Source organism: Gigantopelta aegis, chromosome 10 (assembly GCF_016097555.1).
Source record: "Gigantopelta aegis isolate Gae_Host chromosome 10, Gae_host_genome, whole genome shotgun sequence".
Classification (NCBI taxonomy): domain Eukaryota; kingdom Metazoa; phylum Mollusca; class Gastropoda; order Neomphalida; family Peltospiridae; genus Gigantopelta; species Gigantopelta aegis.
In genome coordinates, this window is record NC_054708.1 from 32,005,117 (window position 1) to 32,028,446 (window position 23,330).

Genomic DNA, 23,330 nt, shown 5'->3' on the forward strand with positions numbered 1-23,330 from the left:
TTTTCACAATAACATAACACATCATGATGTGCGATTCAGTGATACATTATGCCGTTTACTGTTTTGGTGAAGGTAGTGTCTTGTTTCAGATTACCGGTGTTTCAAGGCCCCTCGTCATCTTTTATTGTCCCTCTTCTGGCTCTACGGGCAGACAAGGCTTGGGCTTGTGATCGAGTCACAGGTAAACTATTTACCATCATTGAGAAATTTATACCACTTTCTTTAAGAATATGTATGATTTGTATATTATAACAAGAAATAAAACTTCCTGGTGCCAGTGAATTAGCAGAACGGTGTCCATAAATAATAATAATAATAATAATAATAATAATAATTTTTATTTTTGTTCAGTGATCCATAGAACACATAGAATTACACATTCACATAGTGTATAGTGTACGGTTCACAACATTTTGGTGGAGTGCAATGATTGTTAGCAGACGGGAAAAGAAGACAAAACGTGATTGAATCATTTGATTCTACTCACAACTTATTTTTAAATTGTTACGTCTTGTTGACTTTTATTCAAAAGTTTAATATACTTACCTGTGATATACTCTAAGCTTTACACTGTTTTAAATATATATTGATGTTGATCATCAAACCATTCATATATTTTTAAAGGGGGCGGGGCGTAGCTCAGTGGTACAGCGCTCGCCTGATGCACGATCGATTTAGGATGGATTCCCGTCGGTGGGCCCATTGGGCTATTTCTCGTTCCTGCCAGTGCTCCACAACTGGTGTAACAAAGGCCGTGGTATGTACTATCCTGTCTGTGGGATGGTGCATATAAACGATCCCTTGCTGCTAATCGAAAAAGGTAGCCCATGAAGTGGCGACAGCGGGTTTCCTCTCTCAATATATGTGTGGTCCTTAACCATATGTCCGGCGTCATATAACCGTAAATAAAATGTGTTGAGCGCGTCGTTAAATAAAACATTTCCTTCCTTCCTTCATATATTTTAAAGCCACCAAATAGCCGCTGTATTTTTGTGCTAATATGTCGTTAAACATTCATTCATTCGTTTATGTATACCACAGTGTTGTTAAATCATAAAATGATGCACATGTTATGCAAAGCTTTTACTTATGATTCATCTAAAACGTTTCACGTTTTATTGATTCATGTATATTTACCTCCCATAACATTCCCAGTCTGGAGCTCGACGCGGTAAGACGTGTTTGTTTCGCTTGTGCACAATGCACGTTCTTTCGCGGCTCGACTTGGGGATCCTTCACTTCGTTGTTTTTGTTAGCGAAGTGAAGTTTTCTACTGGGATGTATGCGGCCATTGGAACTGATTGAACGCTGAAACGCTTCTCGTTTCGACAGTCTGCACCACCAGGTTAGATTCTTTTTTAGCGAGATTCCTTGCCTCCACGTCATTTCTCCGTCCGAGTATGTTGACTTGTTTTTTTCGTGACTCGTATGACATCCATTCTGCAGAACGCCACGGTTGTTCGCGTTTAGTCTTTACATGTCCGAGCCTGTCCTAGCAGCACTGGAAGATTGACCGCCCTACTCTAAGAAGAAATAGGAAGCGGGGTCGGCCCCTACTACTCTTTTCTAGACTTTACTTTGTTTTATTGTGATACCATCTCGTATCCTCCGGAGTCGGGCCCGTCCGCACCACTATACTAACCCATGACGGATCCGGCTTCTCAAGATCTGTATTTCAGCACAGCACTACACCTTCAACGTCTATTGACTGTCAGTCTAGGGGTTTTCTTGACGGGATGCAACCCATCTCGTCCCTACAAGCTGTGCACCCAAAAAGCCTTAACGAGGCCAGTCACGTGGACATATAGATCGGACTTTAAACTTTTAGACCTTCGTTCAAAAGTTTATGTCGAAATTACTTTCTTTTTTAATATTATTAAATAGTCCGATCCTCTCTTCTTTCTTTTATTTATTTTTGGACTATCCTTCTGAAATGCTCCAAATTATATAAATATTCGACCGAGCAGTCAACTCTTTTTATTTTTGGCTTGTAACTTTTTTCTTTTCCTTTTTTAAAAATTCTATTAACTTTTTTACTGATTGCTATTTTCAAAATTCTGCCCATTTACAACTCTAACCCCCCCCCCCCCCCCCCCCCCACCCCTCCATCCCGAGCCAGGCTACCGATCTTCGTTCAAAAGTTTATGTCTAAATTACTTTACTTTTTTTATATATTATTAAATAGTCCGATCCTCTCTTCTTTTTCTTATTTATTTTTGGACTGTCCTTCTAAAATGCTCCAAATTATATAAATATTTGTTTAATAAATTCTATTTACTTTTTTACTAATTGCTATTTTCAAAATTCTGCTCATTTTCAACTCTACACCTCCATCCCGAGTCAGGTCACCGATTTTATCTAATTTCTTTTTGACCACCCGATCTAATCTAGCGACCAAATTTAATGAGTAGAATTTTCTTTATTAATTATATTAATTAGAGATGCACATCAAAATTTTAAAGGCCCACTATTTAATTTTTGTATGTAAATTTCAAAATTGTCCGCTTAATTTTTTTCTGTCCCGGGTCAAGCCCCTGACTATCCAGAGACAGGCCCCGGGACGGACATGCTCGAAACTCTAGTGGTAGATGAGCATGTAAAAATTATTCGCACTCGCTCTCGCACCTCCCATAAATACCACATCTGCAAGTTTAAATACATTTTAGCATTACGTATGCTAAGTAAAAACCCCAAATCAATTTGCACGAAAGACACATTTTTGTTTTTACATCTGTATTTTCCCAAAGAGTCGTAAGGTAATGTTTGCAATTCCCGTAGCCTTTTCTAGAGAGGGAATGTTATATAAAAACAAAGACGAAAATATGCCATTTTACTTTTTAAATGTTTTTATACAAAATGGACGCTCCTAGGATCTCCCTCTAGTTATATTACAGCCCTATGCCCTGAACTGTTTTCACTGCCCCCTTCACCCCTCAAGTTATTTTAATAATGGTGTGGCCTTGATCTTACCTACTGCTTTACATTCTCACAGCCGACAACACAACATACAGCCTAATGGCGGAAGACAACTCCACTATGGCGATAACAAAGTTTTCACAGTCAGAAAAACTTCAAATGGTAAGATTGAAATTGTTGGTGAACAATGGGTGAAAAATGGGTCGAGTTGGGGTGGGGTGTTGTATGCAGGGTTGTAAATTGTTTTAAACCGTATGATTTATGTCATTAAATGTAAACCCTAACCATTGAACTTTGTTTTCCGCTAAAAAGACTTACAAGTTGGCATTTGTGACAACTCTATCTGCAGGATGCGCCTCGCTTGAGTGTAGTACGGAAGCACTTGCCCCCTGAAAACGTTTCGTGATATTTCCGATTCAGAATACCATTATAAAATGTTCTATGCACTATTCTAGGTCTGTTAAGCAGTAACTTAATTTTCTTTTTGGACACAGAGAACGTATACACAGATATCAACAGGTTTAAAAAAAAAATTTAATCCAAATATAACGTTCATAAATAATGTATGTGCATTATGCGTATGTTACAGGGAATATGTACCATCATGGATTATGTATAATCCCTCGACTTTTCAGGCAATATGTCTGATTCACTCAAGAAGTATGTATAATCCATCCTACTACTAATATATATGAAGGTTCCACGGGAATAACCTGTGATGTTACATTTTTAGTATGGTGATGTTTTTGAATTTTAACGCTTATAACTGCAGTCGTGGAATATTTATGCCCAAGAAAGAATCATTTACCAACTACTTTTAATGGCCTACTATAATTATAGGTTTTTAATTTAGTGTACCATTGTGACCTTGACACACACAACCGTTATAATTCTCTCTCTCTCTCTCTCTCTCTCTCTCTCTCTCTCTCTCTCTCTCTCTCTCTCTCTCTCTCTCTCTCTCTCTCTCTATATATATATTCACCTTTATTTTGTTTACTTGTGTGAAGTCCCTTTCGGTTTTTCTCGCCATTTCAACGAGATCCAACAATTAGCATGACACTGTAACCCACTTTAGTCCTACCCTCCAAAATTAATTGGATTGAAGAATATATATACTAGATTATCGAATATGAAAATGTATATACTGGAGAATAGTAGTTAAAAATAAATAAATAAATATTTTGCAATGTTTCTTTAGTTCCTTGATGGTATACTATTTCTGCAGAAATCTGTGTCATCAGAAGGCATAATATATAGTTCAGCTTCATTACGTTATTTATACATCCTTGTGCATGCAGACAAACACAAAACCCCCAACATTTTAACATTAAACGGACATTCCTGAGTTTGCTGTATTGTAAGATGTTTCCGACTAAAAAAATATTTCTACGATTAAACTTACATATTAAATATATTTTCTTGTTTAGAATATTAGTGTCTGTATATTCAGTTTGTTTCTGGCCGTCTTGATGTTTATAAGAAGCTCAAACTGGATTTTGTCTTCAAATAATTTCGTACGTACGAAATTGTTTTATATTTTTGGAAATAAAATGAAATTTAACCTACTGCAAATATTAGAACGATCAGAAACACATTTAATATACAGCCACTAATATTTTATGCAGAAAAAAAATATATTTGATATGTAATTACAATCGTCAAAAAGTATCTGTTAGTCGATAACATCTTAAAAATTGCAGCAAACTCAGGAATGTCCCTTTAAGAATTATTACAAAGAAACAATGTAATTAACACGTGAGAGGTAAGTAATTGTCATTAGCTCTCGATTTAATGGAGAGTCAATGAGTCCAAAAATAGATTATTATTAACAACCATCCCCTTACTCACCCTGTCTCCGAAATAGTAAATAACTAACATTAAATGGCCAGCACGGTAATAAGTCGCCTAATCATACATTTTATCAATCTTTTCATTTTCCGTTTTGTAAATGTTGTCTTGCAGCTGTCAGGAAGTCTAATGGTGGCTTCACTTGCGGAAGTAATCGTCGGCTGCACAGGAATGGTTGGACCCTTACTTCGCTTAATTGGCCCCATGACTGTGGCCCCTACAATCTCTTTGATAGGGATCTCTCTCTATAAAGTGACCATCATCTATGCCCGATCTCAGTGGGCCATAGCTTTAGCGTGAGTTCTAATCATTAAAAAAAATGTTTTTTTAATTAAAAACACATTGTGTCAATTGGCAGGATTCGAACCTACTGCACCTCATGACATTTGACAGCCCGCAATTTTAACTACTTGGCCAACCAGGTCTACCACAACACAGTCTTGGTGCGAGTTTTAACAAACCTTTTTAATAGTAGTCTGGGTGTCATGTTACTTGTGAAAAAAACCCTCCCTACAAATGAAACAAGCTATTATATAGGTTATAATTGATATCACCCGTATACCTTTACACAATCTTTTTTTATTTTGACATCTTGTTTGTGATCCAAGGTCATGCGTCCAAATGACCAATCATTCGGCCAATCGAAACCTCGGATATCATCGGATATTGGATGTCAAACATTTGGTAATCTAGACATAGTCTTAAAGAAAAAAAACCCCACTACATTTTCTTATTAGTAGCAATGAATATTTTATATGAACAATCCCACATAACAGACAGGATAGCATATACCACAAATTTTGATATATCAGGGTTTTTTTTTTTTAATGTTTTTTTTTTATTGTCCCAGATCACAAACATAGCAGTGTCAGGGATGGGATCCCCAAATCACTGCTGTACATATACTAAATATACAACACATATATCCATACACAAACAAATACGTACACACGTACCCGGATGTCCTCCGATACATACACATATGTACATACATAGATTCACACATACATACATATATGCAAAAAGGCATCAATGTAAGTGAGTACAAGAGTAGTAAATATACATACATGTAATTGGTTTAATCTGGGGGTATTATAAAGAGAAGAGAGAGGATAAGAAAGAGGAGAAAGAGGTAGAAGACGAGATAAGGTTATACGTGAGGTGTATGTTTATTTTTGCTTGTTTTCCGCTATCTCCAAACAAGCCATAGACAAGAACAAACTTGAGCTAACATCATATATTTCATTTAATTGTTATCATTAAATAAAGTAGCCCATGGAGCCCATTGTTTATTAAACATTTCGTATTTGCAATTTTTATATAAAATAAATCTTTCCATTTCAAACTTTTCCCTTAACAGATTTTTAACAACTTTGATTTCTAAATATTTTTTTTGTATCTTAGTTCCATAAACATAATATTTTATGTTAATACTTAACCAGTTAAGGAAGTTAGATTTTTCGTTATTAATAATACCAAAGATAACATTATCTTTATTGAAATTAATTATAATACCAGTCTGAGTCAATATCCAGTTTTGAACTGCAACCCATAAGTTGTGAACTTTATTGCATTCGAAAAATAGATGTGGTATAGTTTCTGGATGGTTGTTACAAAAGCTACACATGTTTGACTCAACATAGTGAATAATATATAAGAACGTTTTCGTAGCTAAGATTCGGTGAACTAGTCTATATTAAAACCATATTAATGTTGAATCCTAAGTGCTCTGAAAAGGAAATAAATAATATTCTGCCCATTCACTTGATGAAAAGATAAAACCGTGATTGGTGTATTTAGCTTGCGATTTTGAAGTTATGGAATTAGAGTTTAATAAGTTGTACATATCCTTACATCCTCTTTGTCTTTTTAATAAAAGATTAAGTTTAAATGGAGCTAATAACCGTCCACATGTCCGTCTACCTCTCTTACAGTCCCCTTGCTGCTAATCGAAAAGAGTAACCCATGAAGTGGCCACAGCGGGTTTCCTCTCAAAATCTGTGTGGTCCTTAACCATATGTCTGACGCCATATAACCGTAAATAAAATGTGTTGAGTGGCGTCGTTAAATAAAACATTTCTTTTTTTCATTAAAGATTGAGTCAGGTCTGCGTTCAGCCAGACCGACCAGAAAAACGTCCGTTAGACCGATTTATGCGTTTAAACTAAATGGCCACGTTGTGAACCAATCAAATAGTTAGCGAAACGTTTGCTGGCTGAATTTAGGGTTTTATAAGCACGGGCCCAGGTCGCCACTGCCATACCAATCTAATGCAAATAAAAGCACAGTCGAAATCGATTGCCCTGTGACGTAGGCTATATGTTAACATTAAACTGTGACGCATAATTTAACTGAAAACACTAGGACCGTAAATAGGTTTTAATTGGAAAAGATTTTAAATTTATTTTAAACCTGTTTATTATTTTAATTTTTTTCTTAAAGTGTTTTTGTTGTTGAGCATATGCAAGAAATAGAATACTTCGCTCGTTAGATACATTTTAAAACAACTCATTGTAAAATACATGGTATTTAACGGCCACTCATGTAGTATTATCTATTTATTGTATTTTTGTTTTTATTCTTTCAGTGGCACGATCCTCGTTCTTGTGTTTGCTTTGTACCTGCCTCACATCACCGTCCCAATTCCAACTCGGAGCCGTGGAAAAAGGGGTGTACTTCGACTTCCACTTTTTCAGCTACTTCCGGTATGATTATATATATATATATATATATATATATATATATATATAGCCTATATATATGGGTGTGTGTGTACACGTAAATGTGTGTGTGTGTGTGTGTATATATATATATATATATATATATATATATATATATATATATATATATATATATACATACATATAACAGTTTTCAATGTATTATTATAGTCCAGGACCCATATTCACAAAATATCGTAAGCCTAGTTTTACACGTAAACGTAAATCTACGACTGAAGAGCTATTCACGAAATAACGTGTAAAGTTGGACCTTTATATAAGAGTGCCTCAGGTTGCAACTAACGCTGCACGTAAGTTGTGTACACATAATAAATCAAGCACGATCGCCGTTATTTACTATTATTTACGGAAACTAGCAGTATTTCCAATAAATGAAGCAGTTTGCGATGGCGAACGCGATATTTTTGTTCGTGATCGAACGGATGTTTTTGACTCGGCCAAATTCTCCTGAGTTATCTTTTCCTTTTTAAGAAATGTCCTCAAGTTCGTACCAAAACGCGGATCCCCACCAATACCAAACTGCCATGGTTCACTGTTCGCAATGTTATTGTTAGCAGACGACAAACAAAATTGCGTTTTGCGCATTTGTTATTTACCCGGTAGCCATCGTTTCTAATGTGTTTTTATTAATTACTCCAGTGAGAGTGTTAAATCGTAGATTTACATCCAACTAAGTTACGTTTACATTTACGACCATCTTTGAGAATAAGGTGCTTCTTGCACGTAAACGTAAATCTACGGCAGATGTAAGTGCTAGTCGTAGACGTAAATTTACACTTTTTTGTGAATATGGGTCCAGGACCCATAATATATCACAAAATATCGTAAGCCTAGTTTTACACGTAAACGTAAATCTACGACTGAAGAGCTATTCACGAAACAACGAAAACGTAAGTTACGTGTTAAGTTGGACGTAAATATAAGAGTGCCTCCGGTTGCAACTAACGCTGCACGTAAGTTGTGTACATATAATAAATCAAACACGATCACCGTTATTTACTATTATTTACGGAAACTGGCAGCATTTCGATTAAATGAAGCAGTTTGCAATGCCGAACGCCGACAGATTGAAAAGATTTTTGTTGGTGATCGACTCGGTCAATTTCTCCTGAGTTATCTTTTCCTTTTTAAGAAATGTCCTCAAGTTCGTACCAAAACGCGGATCCTCACCAATACCAAAATGTCATGGTTCACGGTTCGCAATGTTATTGTTAGCAGACGACAAACAAAATTGCGTTTTGCGCATTGTTATCTACCCAGTAGCCATCGTTATTAATGTTTTTTTTTTTTTTAATTACTCCAGTGAGTGTTAAATCGTAGATTTACATCCAACTAAGTTACGTTTGCATTTACGACAGTCTTTGAGAATAAGGACCCATATTCACAAAATATCGTAAGCCTAGTTTTACACGTAAACGTAAATCTACGACTGAAGAGCTATTCACGAAATAACGAAAACTTAAGTTACGTGTAAAGTTGGACGTAAATATAAGAGTGCCTCAGGTTGCAACCTAACGCTGCACGTAAGTTGTGTACATATAATAAATCAAGCACGATCGCCGTTATTTACTATTAGTTACGGAAACTAGCAGCATTTCCAATAAATGAAGCAGTTTGCTATGGCGAACGCCCACGGATTGAACATATTTTTGTTCGTGATCGAACGGATGTTTTCGACTTGGCCAATTTCTCCTGAGTTATCTTTTCCTTTTTAAGAAATATCCTCAAGTTCGTACCAAAACGCGGATTCCCACCAATACCAAAATGCCATGGTTCATTGTTCGCAATGTTATTGTTAGCAGACGACAAACAAAATTGCGTTTTGCGCATTTGTTATTTACCCAGTAGCCATCGTTTCTAATGTGTTTTTATTAATTACTCCAGTGAGAATGTTAAATCGTAGATTTACGTCCAACTAAGTTACGTTTACATTTACGACCAGCTTTGAGAATAAGGTGCTTCTTGCACGTAAACGTAAATCTACGGCAGACGTAAGTGCTAGTCGTAGACGTAAATTTACACTTTTTTGTGAATATGGGTCAAGGTGCTTCTTGCACGTAAACGTAAATCTACGCAGACGTAAGTGCTAGTCGTAGACGTAAATTTACACCTTTTTGTGATTATGGGTCCAGGAGCCTATTTCACTAAACATCGTAAGTTACGTTTTGCACCAAATAGCATCTCACCGTGTCAAAATTCGAAATGGACTCAACTTTTAATTGCACCGTTAACACTACCACATAGGCCTATCAGTTATGTCACTTGTTGTCATAAAATGTTGTTTTATTTGGCCAGGTGATGGGGTGGTATTATTTACATTCACGCTGTATGTAGCAGTTTCAGCCACATATGTTACTGTTGTCGACTATGTTATTCATTACGGGTGCCACCGGTGGGACAGGATATGCTTAGCTTTCGCGAACACCTGATATCCTCACTTTTTGACAGTGTTTCGTGAGTGCATGTCAGCACAGCTATATTTTGTTTGATTGAAAAAAACATTTTATTTCATAAACAACAAAAGGATTTACTAGGACCTCTCCTATATACATACAATATATTGGCGACAATTATTTAATTATAATATAAGGGTAATGTATACATATAAAATGTGCATACAAATGTATTTTAATAACAATCAAATTGAGGAAAAGAGGGTATTATGTACAACAGGATTTGGAAGAAACTAGAAAAGAAACAAAGAAATGCATGTGCCTTCAAACCATTAGACTATTTTAATCAAAACGATGTGTTTGGTTAATAAATAAATATTTTTATTATTATAGAGATCACTTACGGTATTTCTACCATACAAAAGCAGTTATAAATGTATTGGTTGTATATGTTGTAACGTGTTACAGAGAACCTGCCTTTGTTGCTCACATTGTTTACATTGAAAACAAAATAGTGAATATTGTTTTCTTATAATATCCACAGTTACACGTAGGATCTGTTGTAAAGATCTGCATTTAAGGCATTACAGCCATGTCGTAATCTTGTGTGTAATATATTTTCTCTACCGTTCCTATTCCACTGAGAGACAGCTATGAAGTTAGACGTGTCGACATGCGCTTTGAACTGCCCCCCCCCCCCCCCCCCCCCCCCCCCCCCCCGTTTGGAATGTTGTTGAAGTTCCGCGTTGCGTATACCGGGTCGCGGGCGACCGTGACTTTGGTGTACGGGGACGCGGACTCCAATAAGAAGAGAGGAAGAGGAGGACGGAGGAAGGAACGCGTTGCAGGGGCGGCTCAGGGGGAACCAAAGCTGGCGGCTCAACCGCCAGTGGCAGTTCCGTCTGCGTCGCCGCCCCCCCCCCCCACCCACCCGCTTCACCACCGAAAAAGAAGAAGACGCCACTGGCGGAATCGACCGCGGAGGTGACGAGCGACCTGTTGGACACTGCTATGGCCCAGTCGCCGCCGCCTCGATACACTTCCACTCCAGCGCCTCGATACACTTCCACTCCAGCGCCTCCGGTGAAGGTCGACTATACAGACCGCTCCGTTGAGAAGCGCCCTGCTGTTGTTGAGTCGACGGCGGCCGTCAAGAGGAAAGCAACATCTCCTGCAAGCCAGCCTGTCCGACAGACGACACCCTCGGAGGAGGACGTAGATACCTGGCAACTGGCCTTGGGGAAACTTAAGGCTCAGTACCGGGACTACGTCCAAGGCAACTCGACCGATACGGCGAAGCTGAGGGGCCGGTTTTGCAACCAGGACTGGAGACCGCTGCCAGACGGGAGCCACTTCGAGCTCCACAACATTCGGCTCCAAAGCTCAGCGACGGGACTCATCGTGACGCACCGGCGCCAGCAGACCTACCGACAAGCGATCCTCCTCTACGAGATGGACAGTTCAACAATCCACAGGATCGTCGAGACGATTTGCGGCGCCGGTTACCGCGTTGTCATCAGAGATCTGCTGTCTAAGAAGCAACTCACCCCATCGCTGACTGCAACTCCGGACATCGGCTCGCCGTAGTCGCCAACCTCTCCCCTAACGGCCTTAACGAGGCCACTCGCGTGGACATATAGATCGGACTTTAAACTTTTAGACCTTCATTCAAAATTTTATGTCAAAATTACCCTTTTGTTAAAAAAATATATTATTAAATAGTCCGATCCTCTCTTCTTTCTCTTATTTATTTTTGGAATGTCCTTCAAAAATGCTTCAAATTATATAAATATTCAGACGAGCAGTCAATTCATTTTATTTTTGGCTTGTAATTTTTTTTTTTAATCCTACTAATTTGTTTTACTAATTGCTAATTTAAAATTCTGTCCATTCACCCCCCCCCCCCCCCCCCAGTTAAACTAGTTATCTATCTATCTAATTTCTTTTTGACCGCCCAATTCTAATCTAGCGACCAAATTTAATGAGTAGATTTTATTCTTATTAATTATATTAATTAGAGATGCGCATCGAAATTTCTTTTCAACATTATACACACTAGATTTTAAATGGTATAAATGAATCATACAAACGACCAATTCACGTGGTTGCACAATACACAACATCCAAAACGAACGAACGAATGATAAATGCATTAACTATCTATTTATATATCTGTCTGTCTGTCTGTCTGCCTATATATATTTTTCATGTTCGGACTGTACATAACGAAATTCCGAACATCGCCCGAAGACAAAAACAGATGGGCCTACCGAATGTTAATGCGATTTTTTCTAAAAAATATTTTTCCTACATTTATTTTTTAACATATATAAATGCATCGTGTTGAGGTTTATCTTGGTGCCCAATATGAACAATGTACACCTCGGCATAACATTCGGGCTTTGTTTTTGTCTCCGGGCTACGTTCGGGCTCCGGACTGCAAATACGCTTACCACATTTGGCTCGCCGGATCATCATCGGTGTACTACGGTTCAAACTGGTAGGGAAGTACCCCTAACGGATTTTCTCCTTCTTCCTCACCAGTCGAGGTAGCATTAGAATAAATAGACAAATACGACAAGTCCGAAATGTCCAAACTAACGTCCGATAAAAATTAGCTATTTTCCGAAGAATCATTACATGCTGTCGCTATGCTAACCTACTAATGAATGAGTGGAATTCACCGGATGCTACGTCACAGGTCAGATGCGGGTGAAATCGACTGGATCAGTGTTTTTTCCCCGAGCGTTTTACAAAAAGTCGCTTTATTAATAATTGGGGTGGTATTTTTGTTTTTTGTTTAATAATGTAATTTGTATACTTATTTTCAACATATATATATATATATATATATATATATATATATATATATATATATATATATATATATATATAAAATTAGAATCGAAAATTAGACGCAAAATAAATGCCGCGAAAAACTAAAGATATCGCGGCAATCTCCAGGGCATTTCTGATTGCCAGGGTATATTACCAGGGTAGGTAACATAAACTGGTAAGAGAACCAGACTTCTAAGCAACTGTAAAGTATCCATTATATTGATAAAAAAGGACAATACTATTATCTCAAAACGTCACCTCGGTGGCGTCGTGGTTAAGCCATCGGACATAAGGCTGATGGGTACACGGTTCGCAGCCCGGTACCAGCTCCCACCCAGAGGGAGTTTTAACAACTCAGTGGGCCACTCTACACACTATTCTCTCTCACTAACTATATACAGATTGATTGCAAACATATTTTATTGTACAAAGAACAAGGTTTGACGACTTACGAGGCCCTCTTCTATATTCATACAATATACATGGCGACCTATATTACATAGCTGTAAATATAAACTACGTGTATACATTCAATGATAACCAGTGTAAGGAAATGTATTGTATACAAAAGAATGTAAAGGAAAGAAAAACAAATATGATACAAAAGATTACACAAATAGTACATCACGTGCAGTTAAATTCGCTATCACATTTACAAATAATCCTTTTGGTAATTTAAATAATACTTTATTAATCAAAACGATGAGTTTTTTTAAAAATATATATTTGAACATAAGTAAATATTTCTTTATTATTGGCATCGCTTAATGTGCTTCTACCATATAACAGTAACTGTAAATCTATTGGTTGAAAAAGCTGTAAGGAATTACATAGAATCAGTCTCTGTTATTCATATTGTTTAAATTGTAAGAAAAAATGGATATTGTTTTCTAATCTGTATCCGCAGTTACATGAAGGGTCTGTGGTAAGTCCACATCTGTACAAATCGGCGTTTAAAGGGCTACATCCATGTCGTAATCTAGTATGCAATATATTTTCTATTCTTTTTCCACAGGAAAAATAATATGGAACTGCTTTTTTGAAAGACGATATTGTTTCACACTTTTTAATTGCTGGGCTTAAATTATTCCATAAATCAATTGCTGAATAAATAAATGATGATTTTAATAAGCAGGTTCTAGCAAAAGGTGTAGATATGTCTGTCCTCCCGATTTCTTAACATATAAGGAACCCTTTCTTCTAATCTTTGTGGAATACAATTAGTTAAGAAATCGGGAGTCATTCCTTTCATTATTTTAAACATTGTACACAGTTTTTTTGTTTTTCTCCTTTCACTAAGTGTTGTAAGACCAGTTTCAATATATAGCGAATTACGTGAAGCAAATTTAGACATACCAGTAATTACCTTTGCAGCTTCTAGTTGTACCTTTTCTAAATTATCTGCGTTTAATTGGAAACAGCCATCCCAGACCTCTGAAGCATATTCTAGGACGGGACGAATGAAAGTACTATATATTCGCATTAGAGTTTGACGATTTAATAACAGTCTGTATTTCCTTAATACTGAGATCATTACCGATGCTGATGTGCATACATTTTGAATATGACTAGACCATTTTGCATCATCTGCTAAAGTTAAACCTAAATGTTTATGCGTTTTTGATTTGTTTAAAGTTGTGTCACCAAATACAAGACATGGTTCATTAATTAATTTGGTTAGAGAAAACAATAATACATTCGTTTTATTTGGGTTAAAGGTAACTAACCATTTGTTTGACCATTCATAAAGTTTCAACAAATTCGCGTTCTATAATTGAAATGTCATTTGACGATATTCCAATACTTGTATCATCAGCAAATAACCTTGTTACACAGTCTAGTTCATCAGCAATATCGTTAACATAGATCAAAAATAGTAAGGGACCTAAAACGGATCCTTGAGGTACTCCAGCCTTTAGAGTTCCATAATTTGATAACGTTCCATTTATATACACTCTTTGTTTCCTATTAGAAATATAATTATTAATCCATTTTAAGAGATTGCCTCTGATGCCATATTGTTTAAGTTTATAGATTAAACCCCTGTGCCATACCCGATCAAAGGCCTTGGGACATGTAACAGAAAACTGCACAGAAATATTCTTTATTGTCCAGTGATTTACAAATTTTATTATACAATTCAATTAATTGGTACACGGTGCTGTGTTTGGGTCGGTATGCACACTGATACTTATAAAGTAGATTATTGAATGTGAAATAATTATACAGGTGTTTAAACACTATTCTCTCAAATAGTTTTCCAACACAGCTTATTAATGATATAGGTCTGTAATTTGTTGGTGAACTTCTATCTCCTTTTTTGAAAAGTGGTTTTACGTGGGCAATTTTCCAATTGGTAGGGAATTTTGCTGAGATCAGTGATTTATTAAAGAGCAACTGAAGAGGAATCGAAATGGAATTGGCAATACGTTTTAGTAGTTTATGGCTTATTTCATCTGGGCCACTTGCTTTATTAGGAGCTACTATTTTAATAATGTCTATTATTTCTTCAGTGGTTATTGTCAAGTATACAGATAGCTGAGGTGTGTGCCCAGTACAGCGTGCTTGAACCTTAATTGGATATAAGCACGGAAATAATTTGAAATGAATGGAATTGGGCTTGTTTTAATGTTTAGTCTAGTAACAATTGTAAAACCGAGATAACAAACTGACAAAGAACTATTAAAGGGACATACCCTAATTTTTAAACAATACAGCATATTTTTAACTATAAGAGTCGTTTATGATTACTGAAATCAAACATTACTTATATTTTATTGTTTAGATACCCATTTCCTTACAACCGAAGTGTGTCTGATCATCCTGGTGTTTCTAATTCCACAAAATGCATTTTTTTCATATTTAAAAAACACGCAAGTGCGTCTGAGAAGTAACTGTTATGGAGTCGCGTTATATTCTATTTTTAAGGGTATTTCAGCGTCACAGACTCTTATTTCATTCTGTTGTATCCAAATTTGTTACATGTTTGTAAATTAACCATATTTTTACGGGTTGAAACTAGAGTCTATGTGAAAATTATGCCTTAGTGTTTAAAAACTAGGGTGTGTCCCTTTAATTTATGTAAGCGAATGACCGGTCGCAATTAGCTCGAGTGTCTTCTATCCGTGGTTTACCTGCGTGGCTAGAGGACACACGAGCTGGGTCGCAATAAGCTGTGCGTGCGCTACAGCACGTTGGTTATGCCTCAGTTTGAATTTTCGTGTTCATGTATAAGTTATCATGACATACTTATATTACCATGACATACTTGGTATACGCCCACCCTCACCAACCCAACCAGTCTTGAATTTTAAAGATGCATTATCACCTCTTCATCCTATAACATCGCGGATGTGTATGTGTGTGTGTGTTTTGTGTTTGTGTGTGTGTGTGTGCGTGTGTGTATGCGTGTGTGTGAATGAGTGTGTGTCTCTGTGTGTGTGTGTGTGTGTGTCTGTATGTGTGAGAGAGAGTGTGTGTGTGAGTGTGTGTGTGTGTGTGTATGCTAATATTATTTGTTTTAAGAACTAAATTAACCCTGTATGTAACACCACACATTATTTCTTTATTCACCAAATTGGATCATGGTAGGCGATACATTTAATTGCGCTGAATTCTTCTTAGATTCTGCTGAGTATTTTGATCATGTGGGCAGTGTGCGGGATCCTCACTGTAACCGGAGTTCTCACAAACGACAGCGACGACATCGAGTTCCTCGCCAGGACAGACGCCAAGAGCAACATCTTCGACATGACGCCATGGTTCCTGGCCCCATATCCTGGTACGACATGTTTATTTTTCAATAGCTTTTTGAAAGCTACAATCTCAAGTTTCCTATTAGACATTTAATTTAATGGGACATTCCTGAGTTTGCTGCACTTTTAAAGATGCTATCGACCAACAGAGACTTTTTAACGATTGTAATTACATATCAAATATATTTTTCTGCATAAAATATTAGTGACTGTATCATAAACGTGTTTCTGATCGTTCTAATATTTGTACTAGGTTAAATTTCATTTTATTTTCTAAAATAATGGGTTTTTTTATACGTACGAAATTATTTGAAGACAAAATCCAGTTTGGGCTTCTTACAAATATTAAGACGACCAGAAACACATTGAATATACAAACAATGGTATTCTAAACAAGAAAATATATTTAATATACAAGTTTAATCGTAGAAATGTTTTATTAGTCGGAAACATCTTACAATGCAGCAAACTCAGGAATGTCTCTTTAATCTCCTACCAATAAGATACGTCATTCTTTGATTGTAGTGGTATCTAATTTAAGTCGAATAATAAAAATACACGGTTGACCATTTGGCAAAGCAATGAAAGATTCTGTTAGCTGTAGTATATAGTGTCTACGTATCACCGTTGCTCAGTATATTGACGAGGCATATGATGGGTTATTTTCTTGTGCCTAGCTGCAAACATTTTGCAAATGCACTCATCAGAACGCATTCAGTGTGAATGTGGTTATCGGAAGTAAACGTCTTTCTTTCCTTTTTTTTTTTTTCTCATTATACTCACATGATGTGAATTATTATTGCGATTGTTATTTCAGTGAACATTTTTTGCAGGTCAGTTTGGAATACCAAAATTCCACACAGCTGTCTTCATTGGGTTTCTTGCCGCCATCACAGCGTCCATGGTCGAGTCGGTGGGCGACTACTTCGCCTGCTCCAAGTCCGCCGATGTCCCGCCGCCGCCCAATCACGCCGTGACACGGGGCATATTTATGGAGGGAATATGCAGCGTCCTATCCGGCGCCCTTGGCGCTGGCCATGCTACGACGTCGTACAGTGGAAATGTGGCTGCTATAAATCTGACTAAAGTATGCACTATTTTGGTTTAGACAGTCCTATATACGGATTTCTCTCTGAATCATTTAACTTAGAAAGAGGTTGTAAGCAAGGGGATCCCTTGTCTCCGTATATATTTATTTTATGTGTTGAAATCCTCAACAAAAGTATGCACTATTAACACTTGATTGGTTTAAACAGAGAATACTTCATCAGGCGCATATCCAAAGGGGTTCACAGGGGTCCCGTGACAGCTCATTTTAGTAAAAAAAGGGCCACAAGCCTGCATTTACCCCTAAATATGATTTTTTATTACACTAGTCTAGGCTGAAAAAAAAATGAGCAGGTAGCTAGATTAGGAATCCCATTAAAATTATGCTAAATCTACTTCTTTTGTTTGTACATTTCAATGGCGGATCCAGCGTGAAATCGAGCAGGGGTCACGACGAGGCTGTGAAGCTAGCTAATAAGCGTACGGGCTCCCATATTTGTAAGAGGGCAGGCTGGTTTTTGCTCGAATTAAACGAAAATGCCCGAATCTGGATAACAACAGCAGCAGTATAGAGTTGCAAACGAATCATGGATTACAATACATTTTGAGGGTAGAATGATGGAAATACATGGTAAAAAAGGTCTCTGGTTAGCACATTTAACCCGAATATCTATATCATGTTTTCCCGAATTTGAGGTTTTGCCCCAGCACTAAGGGGGCAGTTGTCCCTCTGACCCCTGAACCGTACGCTTATGGCTCGGGAAGGTTGGTTGGAAGTAATATTAGATTGTTTTTCATATTGTCACGATAAGTAGAGGCAGATGCAGAACGTTTCCAGGGAAGAGATGTATTGCTTAAAAAGGGAACCTACGCACAGTAGTCAGAAGTACTCTAATATTCATTGTAAGATGCATTATCTATATGGTATTATTATCCATATGGTTCAACATAACCGAGTTAATAATAATCATACGAAGCAGACGTGTAATAACAAGTGTAATGACGAAATTTTGGGAAGCGACGTCATAACATGACGTTGCTTCTCCAATCCTAGCTCAGACTGTGCATTTGAAATATGACGTTATTTCGTCGTCTCCTTCTAGTTGTGGCCAAAACATTTTGAGTTGGGTCTTGTTATTCATAAAGAATACAACAATAATAATATGAATAATAAAGAAATTATTACACTCGCGTGTGAGTCGTACTGATTTTACGAAACTCGTGTCAGGATTCATGTATTACCCTCGCTCTCGCTCAGGCAATACAAAAATCCTGCCACTCGTTTCGTAAAATCAGTATGACACACAAGCTCGTATAATAACTTATATAGGCCTATATTCTACAGAAATATCAAACTGACCATTGTAAACATGTTCCCCACTAAAAACTAATAAATGCATTATGTTCTGCTAAACTGGATTTTCGGGGCACTTCGAATTTTGGAGGTGTCACCTCCAACACCCTCGAGGGCAGTTCTTACGATAAAGTGAATTGAATGGAATTAAATTAATCTCGCGAACATTGCTTGTGTACAATTATTAATATGCATTGGCATAGCCAGGGGGAGCATGGGGTCATGACCCTCATCAGTCACACACCTATGCAATGTGGGTGGCCCATCAATCTTAAACCCAGGCTATGCCAATGTCTAAGCAGCCCACCTCCCAATCTAATTAAAATTAGCTCCACTGATTAATTACTATTACCTGTGGATCTAACAGCACCCCGTTGGAGCTCATGTCCAGTTGACCTTTCATTCGACCAATCAAAACCTTACTTGCAAAATCATGCCAGTGATTTAAAAAGAATTTGAAAACATTCGGGATTATGCCGACGGTATACGAAATTATTCGAGTGAATTACGAAGTATGCCGGAAACAATAATTTCAATATAAAATTCGTTTCAAGACGAAAAGCAAAACCGTGATGGTATAGCAATAAGATCTGTTTATACTAGTATACAATCCAGTTTATTACTGCACTTTTCCCCGTTTTTTAATGTTGAAATAAGTTCGCCTATTGCATAGTCTCGCCCGATATTTTTGGAATTTTTATGCTTCCGAATAACGCTATAAATCGTTAGATCCCGCCACATCACTTTGACGACTTAGTTAAATTGCTAACATTAAAGATCAGTTTACTGGTATAATTTTCTATAACTGTTGTAGATTTGTTTTTTCCCCTCTTTCAGACAGCCAGCAGGATTGTGATGCTTTTTGCTGGAATCATCCTGGTCATCATTTCAGTGGTTGGGAAGTTCGCCGCCGTGTTCGCCATGATCCCGAACCCGGCGCTGGCCGGCTCGCTGGTGGTCGGTTTTGGAATGCTCATCTCGCTGGGCATCTCCGCCCTCAAGTACGTCGATCTGTCGTCCTCCAGGAATCTGCTCATCCTCGGAGTGTCCATGATGGTCGGGATCATGATGTCAGAGTGGGTGGGAAAATACCCAGACTTTGTCACCTCGGGTGGGTTGTTAAATATAAAGTTTGTTTTGTTTAACGAATCTGTCATGGACAAAACTCTCTGTATAAATAAATGTAAAAATAGTGGTGGTCTTTTTGTAATATTTAAAGAAAAATGTTCAAAACTTTTTCACATCATTGAGAAAAACGAATGTGGCATTATTGTATGTAAAATTGACAAACATACTGCATATAGACAGTCATGTTTTTATTTGTTGTACATATATTCCCCATAAAGGTAACTTTATAGTGTGTGTGGATTTTAATAGCCGCGTAAGCAATGAGATTGATTATATTGAAAGCAGTGAATTTGGGGAAGAAAATCTGCACGATAACTCAACTCTAACTAGATGTTCTGAAGATAAAAAAGTTAATGCGTTTGGCAAGAAACTTATTGAATTTTGTAAAGCAACAGAATTAATTATTGTTAACGGTAGATTGTACAAGGATAAGGATAAAGGTAAATTTACATGTTGTACTTCAACTGGTAGTAGTCTTATTGATTATTGTCTTGTTGAACAAAATAATATTTCAATACTTTCAAATTTTGAGATTCTGGATTACAAAGAATTCTCAGATCACACACCTGTTCTGTTCGCGTGGCTTGTAAGCTACAGTCAGATGGATGTCACTCACAGCCCAGGGCGTGTGGTGATCACGATCCTGAATCATTCTTACGGTGGAGTCCGGAAGAAGCGGAGAATGTGCGACATGCTTTGTGTTTGAATAGAAATGTTCTACCTGATATCGTTCTGAACTCAGCTGAGCATCCTAACCAGAGTGACATTAATATGTTATGCAAATCCTTTAGTGACAAATTGTTTTCTGTGTTATATCCCGTTGTTGGCCGAACTTGCAAGTATTACAGTAATACGAGAAAACCTCCCCCACAAAACGATTGGTTTAATGATGACTGTAAACATGCTCGTCGGTATTTCAGTAACAGTAGAAATGTTTATAACAGAAACAGATCCGAGGTGAATAGACAACAGTTTGTGAGAAGTCGCACAACATATAATAGAATTAAAAGAATTGCTAAAAATATATATAAAAAGAACAAGGGGAGTGAACTCACAAATTTTGCGAAGACCAATCCTAAGCACTTTTGGAAAATGATTAAGGCTGTTAATAAAAATAGTAGGTTAACCTCAATATTATGCAATGAAGACTTTAGAACATATTTTGAAAATGTTTTTTCTCATGCTACTGATAACGCTCCCAGAGAAGATTTTGTGATAGATGAAAATATTTATGTATCAGAACTAGACAAAAATATTACATTAGGAGAAGTTAGGAATGCAGTTAAAAGTCTGAAATGTGATACTAGTCCAGGTTTAGACGGTGTTATGGCAGAAGTCTTTAAGTTTAATGATGATATTTTTAATAGTATTTTATGTGATTTATTCAATGTTATATTTTCGTCAGGTTTTTACCCTGCAGAATGGTCGAAGTGTACAACTGTACTATACCATACTGTACTATACACTTGCCACCTTAGTGTTAACACCAACAAAACTAAAATAATAGTATTCAGTAAAGGTCGACATCCAAAACAGTTGCCTAACGTTTTGTATAATGGTGTAAAAGTCGACATTGTTAATTCATTCTGCTACCTTGGTGTTGATTTTCATTCTAATGGCAGATGTAATCTAATGCAAAAGAAAATAGCTGAACGTGGTTTACGATCTATGTTTAAGCTGTTTAACATTTTTGAAAACATTAACGTTAATATTGTTCAGAAGAATGTTTTATTTGATTTTTATATCGGTTCAATACTTTCATATAGCTCTGAAGTGTGGGGATTCCATAAAGCCCCTGATGTAGAGCGTGTGCATCTGAAATATTGTAAATATGTCTTATCAGTTAAAAAGACAGCACCCAATATCTGTATATAGTGAGCTGGGCCGTATGCCAATGTTTATTAGCAGATATGGAAGAATTATAAAATATTGGTTAAAGATAGTTTCGAATAGAAACTCCATTTTATATGATGTTTACAATATTTTAAGAGCAGACGCAAATAATAATATTTCATATAATGGATTGAACTGGGTGTATGGTGTTAAATGCCTGTTAGATAGTCTTGGTCTGTCAGATGTCTGGTGGAGTCAAGATCAAGTGTTGCCCGCTACATTTTTCCATTAGTAGCAAGGGATCTTTTGTATGCACTAGCTCACATACATAACAGCACTTACCACCACCTTTGATATACGTCGTAGTGCATTGGCTGAAACAATAAATAGCCCACTGGGCCCACCGACAGGGATCGTTGTTAGATACCTTCAATTGGTCGTAAAGCCTATCAGTTCTTTAATATAATATTGTAGGGCTGTGAAATGGTGGTCATATCCTCTTCCCACTCAAAATGGTAGGTTCCGTTGTTTGTAATTAATTTTCATTAAAGCACTGACATTCTTAACTTTGCGTCTTAACGTTAAGCTGCCACACATTGCGGAAATGCTCGAAGACGAAATATTTTATTGAACGATGCACTCAACACAATTTATATGATTAAGCACTACACATATTAGAAAGGAAAGGAAAGGCTTCTCTTTTTAATTAATAGCAAGGGATCTTGTATATTCAACACAGCACAAAAAAACGTTGTGGAGCACTATCTGGAACGGGAAATAACCCAGTCACGGGGATCGAGCCTTTGACCTCCAAACGGGAGAACGCTTTAGCAGTAGGTTATGTCACGCTCCTAAACTGTAAAAACCTGAATGCTTTATATATTATTATATTACTATGATATAATAACTTTCCGTCGACTCGGGTGGGTATGAGGGATTCAAAATGTTCCTTTTACCCACCTTGGAAATTCTTGATTGAACACAATTACCGTTATGGCAGTGCAGTTACAGTAACAGAATAATTTGCAAGTGAACATAATTATCTTTTTATGACAGAACCTTGTGGATGTTAAAACAATGACTCAATACTATATCCGAGGTCAAACATAGACACCCCCACACCCTATAACACCAGAACCTCCTCCAAAATATTACATACTTGAAGATATAAGCGATGGATAAAATATGATGCCATATATTGTGACGTATTGTTTTACAACGAGACAAAGCACGGGTACGCAGTTCAACTCTATTTATATTTTATAAATAAAGTTAAAATTCATAGCCCCGCTTATTAATCATTAGTGTTTATCCTCTAGTCATAAACTGTTGCCATGACACTTCTTGTAACACCACATAATGTTTGTCAGGCACGGCGGAGCAGTGGTGGGGGTAGGGTCTAGTTCTCCAATAATTCTGAATCAAAACTTTTATTGGTAGTAAATCTTAAGGCAGGGATGCATTTTTTCTTGTAGAA

General features: G+C 37.0%; 1 protein-coding gene across 1 annotated transcript in view; it reads left to right on the top strand.

The window, feature by feature from the left end:
* Positions 1 to 23,330, top strand: part of LOC121384345 (solute carrier family 23 member 1-like) — a 33,940-nt gene that overhangs the window by 7,985 nt on the left and 2,625 nt on the right. The window contains exons 4-10 of the mRNA XM_041514699.1: positions 90 to 181; positions 2,993 to 3,078; positions 4,879 to 5,060; positions 7,352 to 7,469; positions 16,361 to 16,517; positions 17,325 to 17,578; positions 19,730 to 20,003. Coding sequence (XP_041370633.1) covers positions 90 to 181; positions 2,993 to 3,078; positions 4,879 to 5,060; positions 7,352 to 7,469; positions 16,361 to 16,517; positions 17,325 to 17,578; positions 19,730 to 20,003 — 1,163 coding nt within the window. The remainder of the gene's footprint in view (positions 1 to 89; positions 182 to 2,992; positions 3,079 to 4,878; positions 5,061 to 7,351; positions 7,470 to 16,360; positions 16,518 to 17,324; positions 17,579 to 19,729; positions 20,004 to 23,330) is intronic.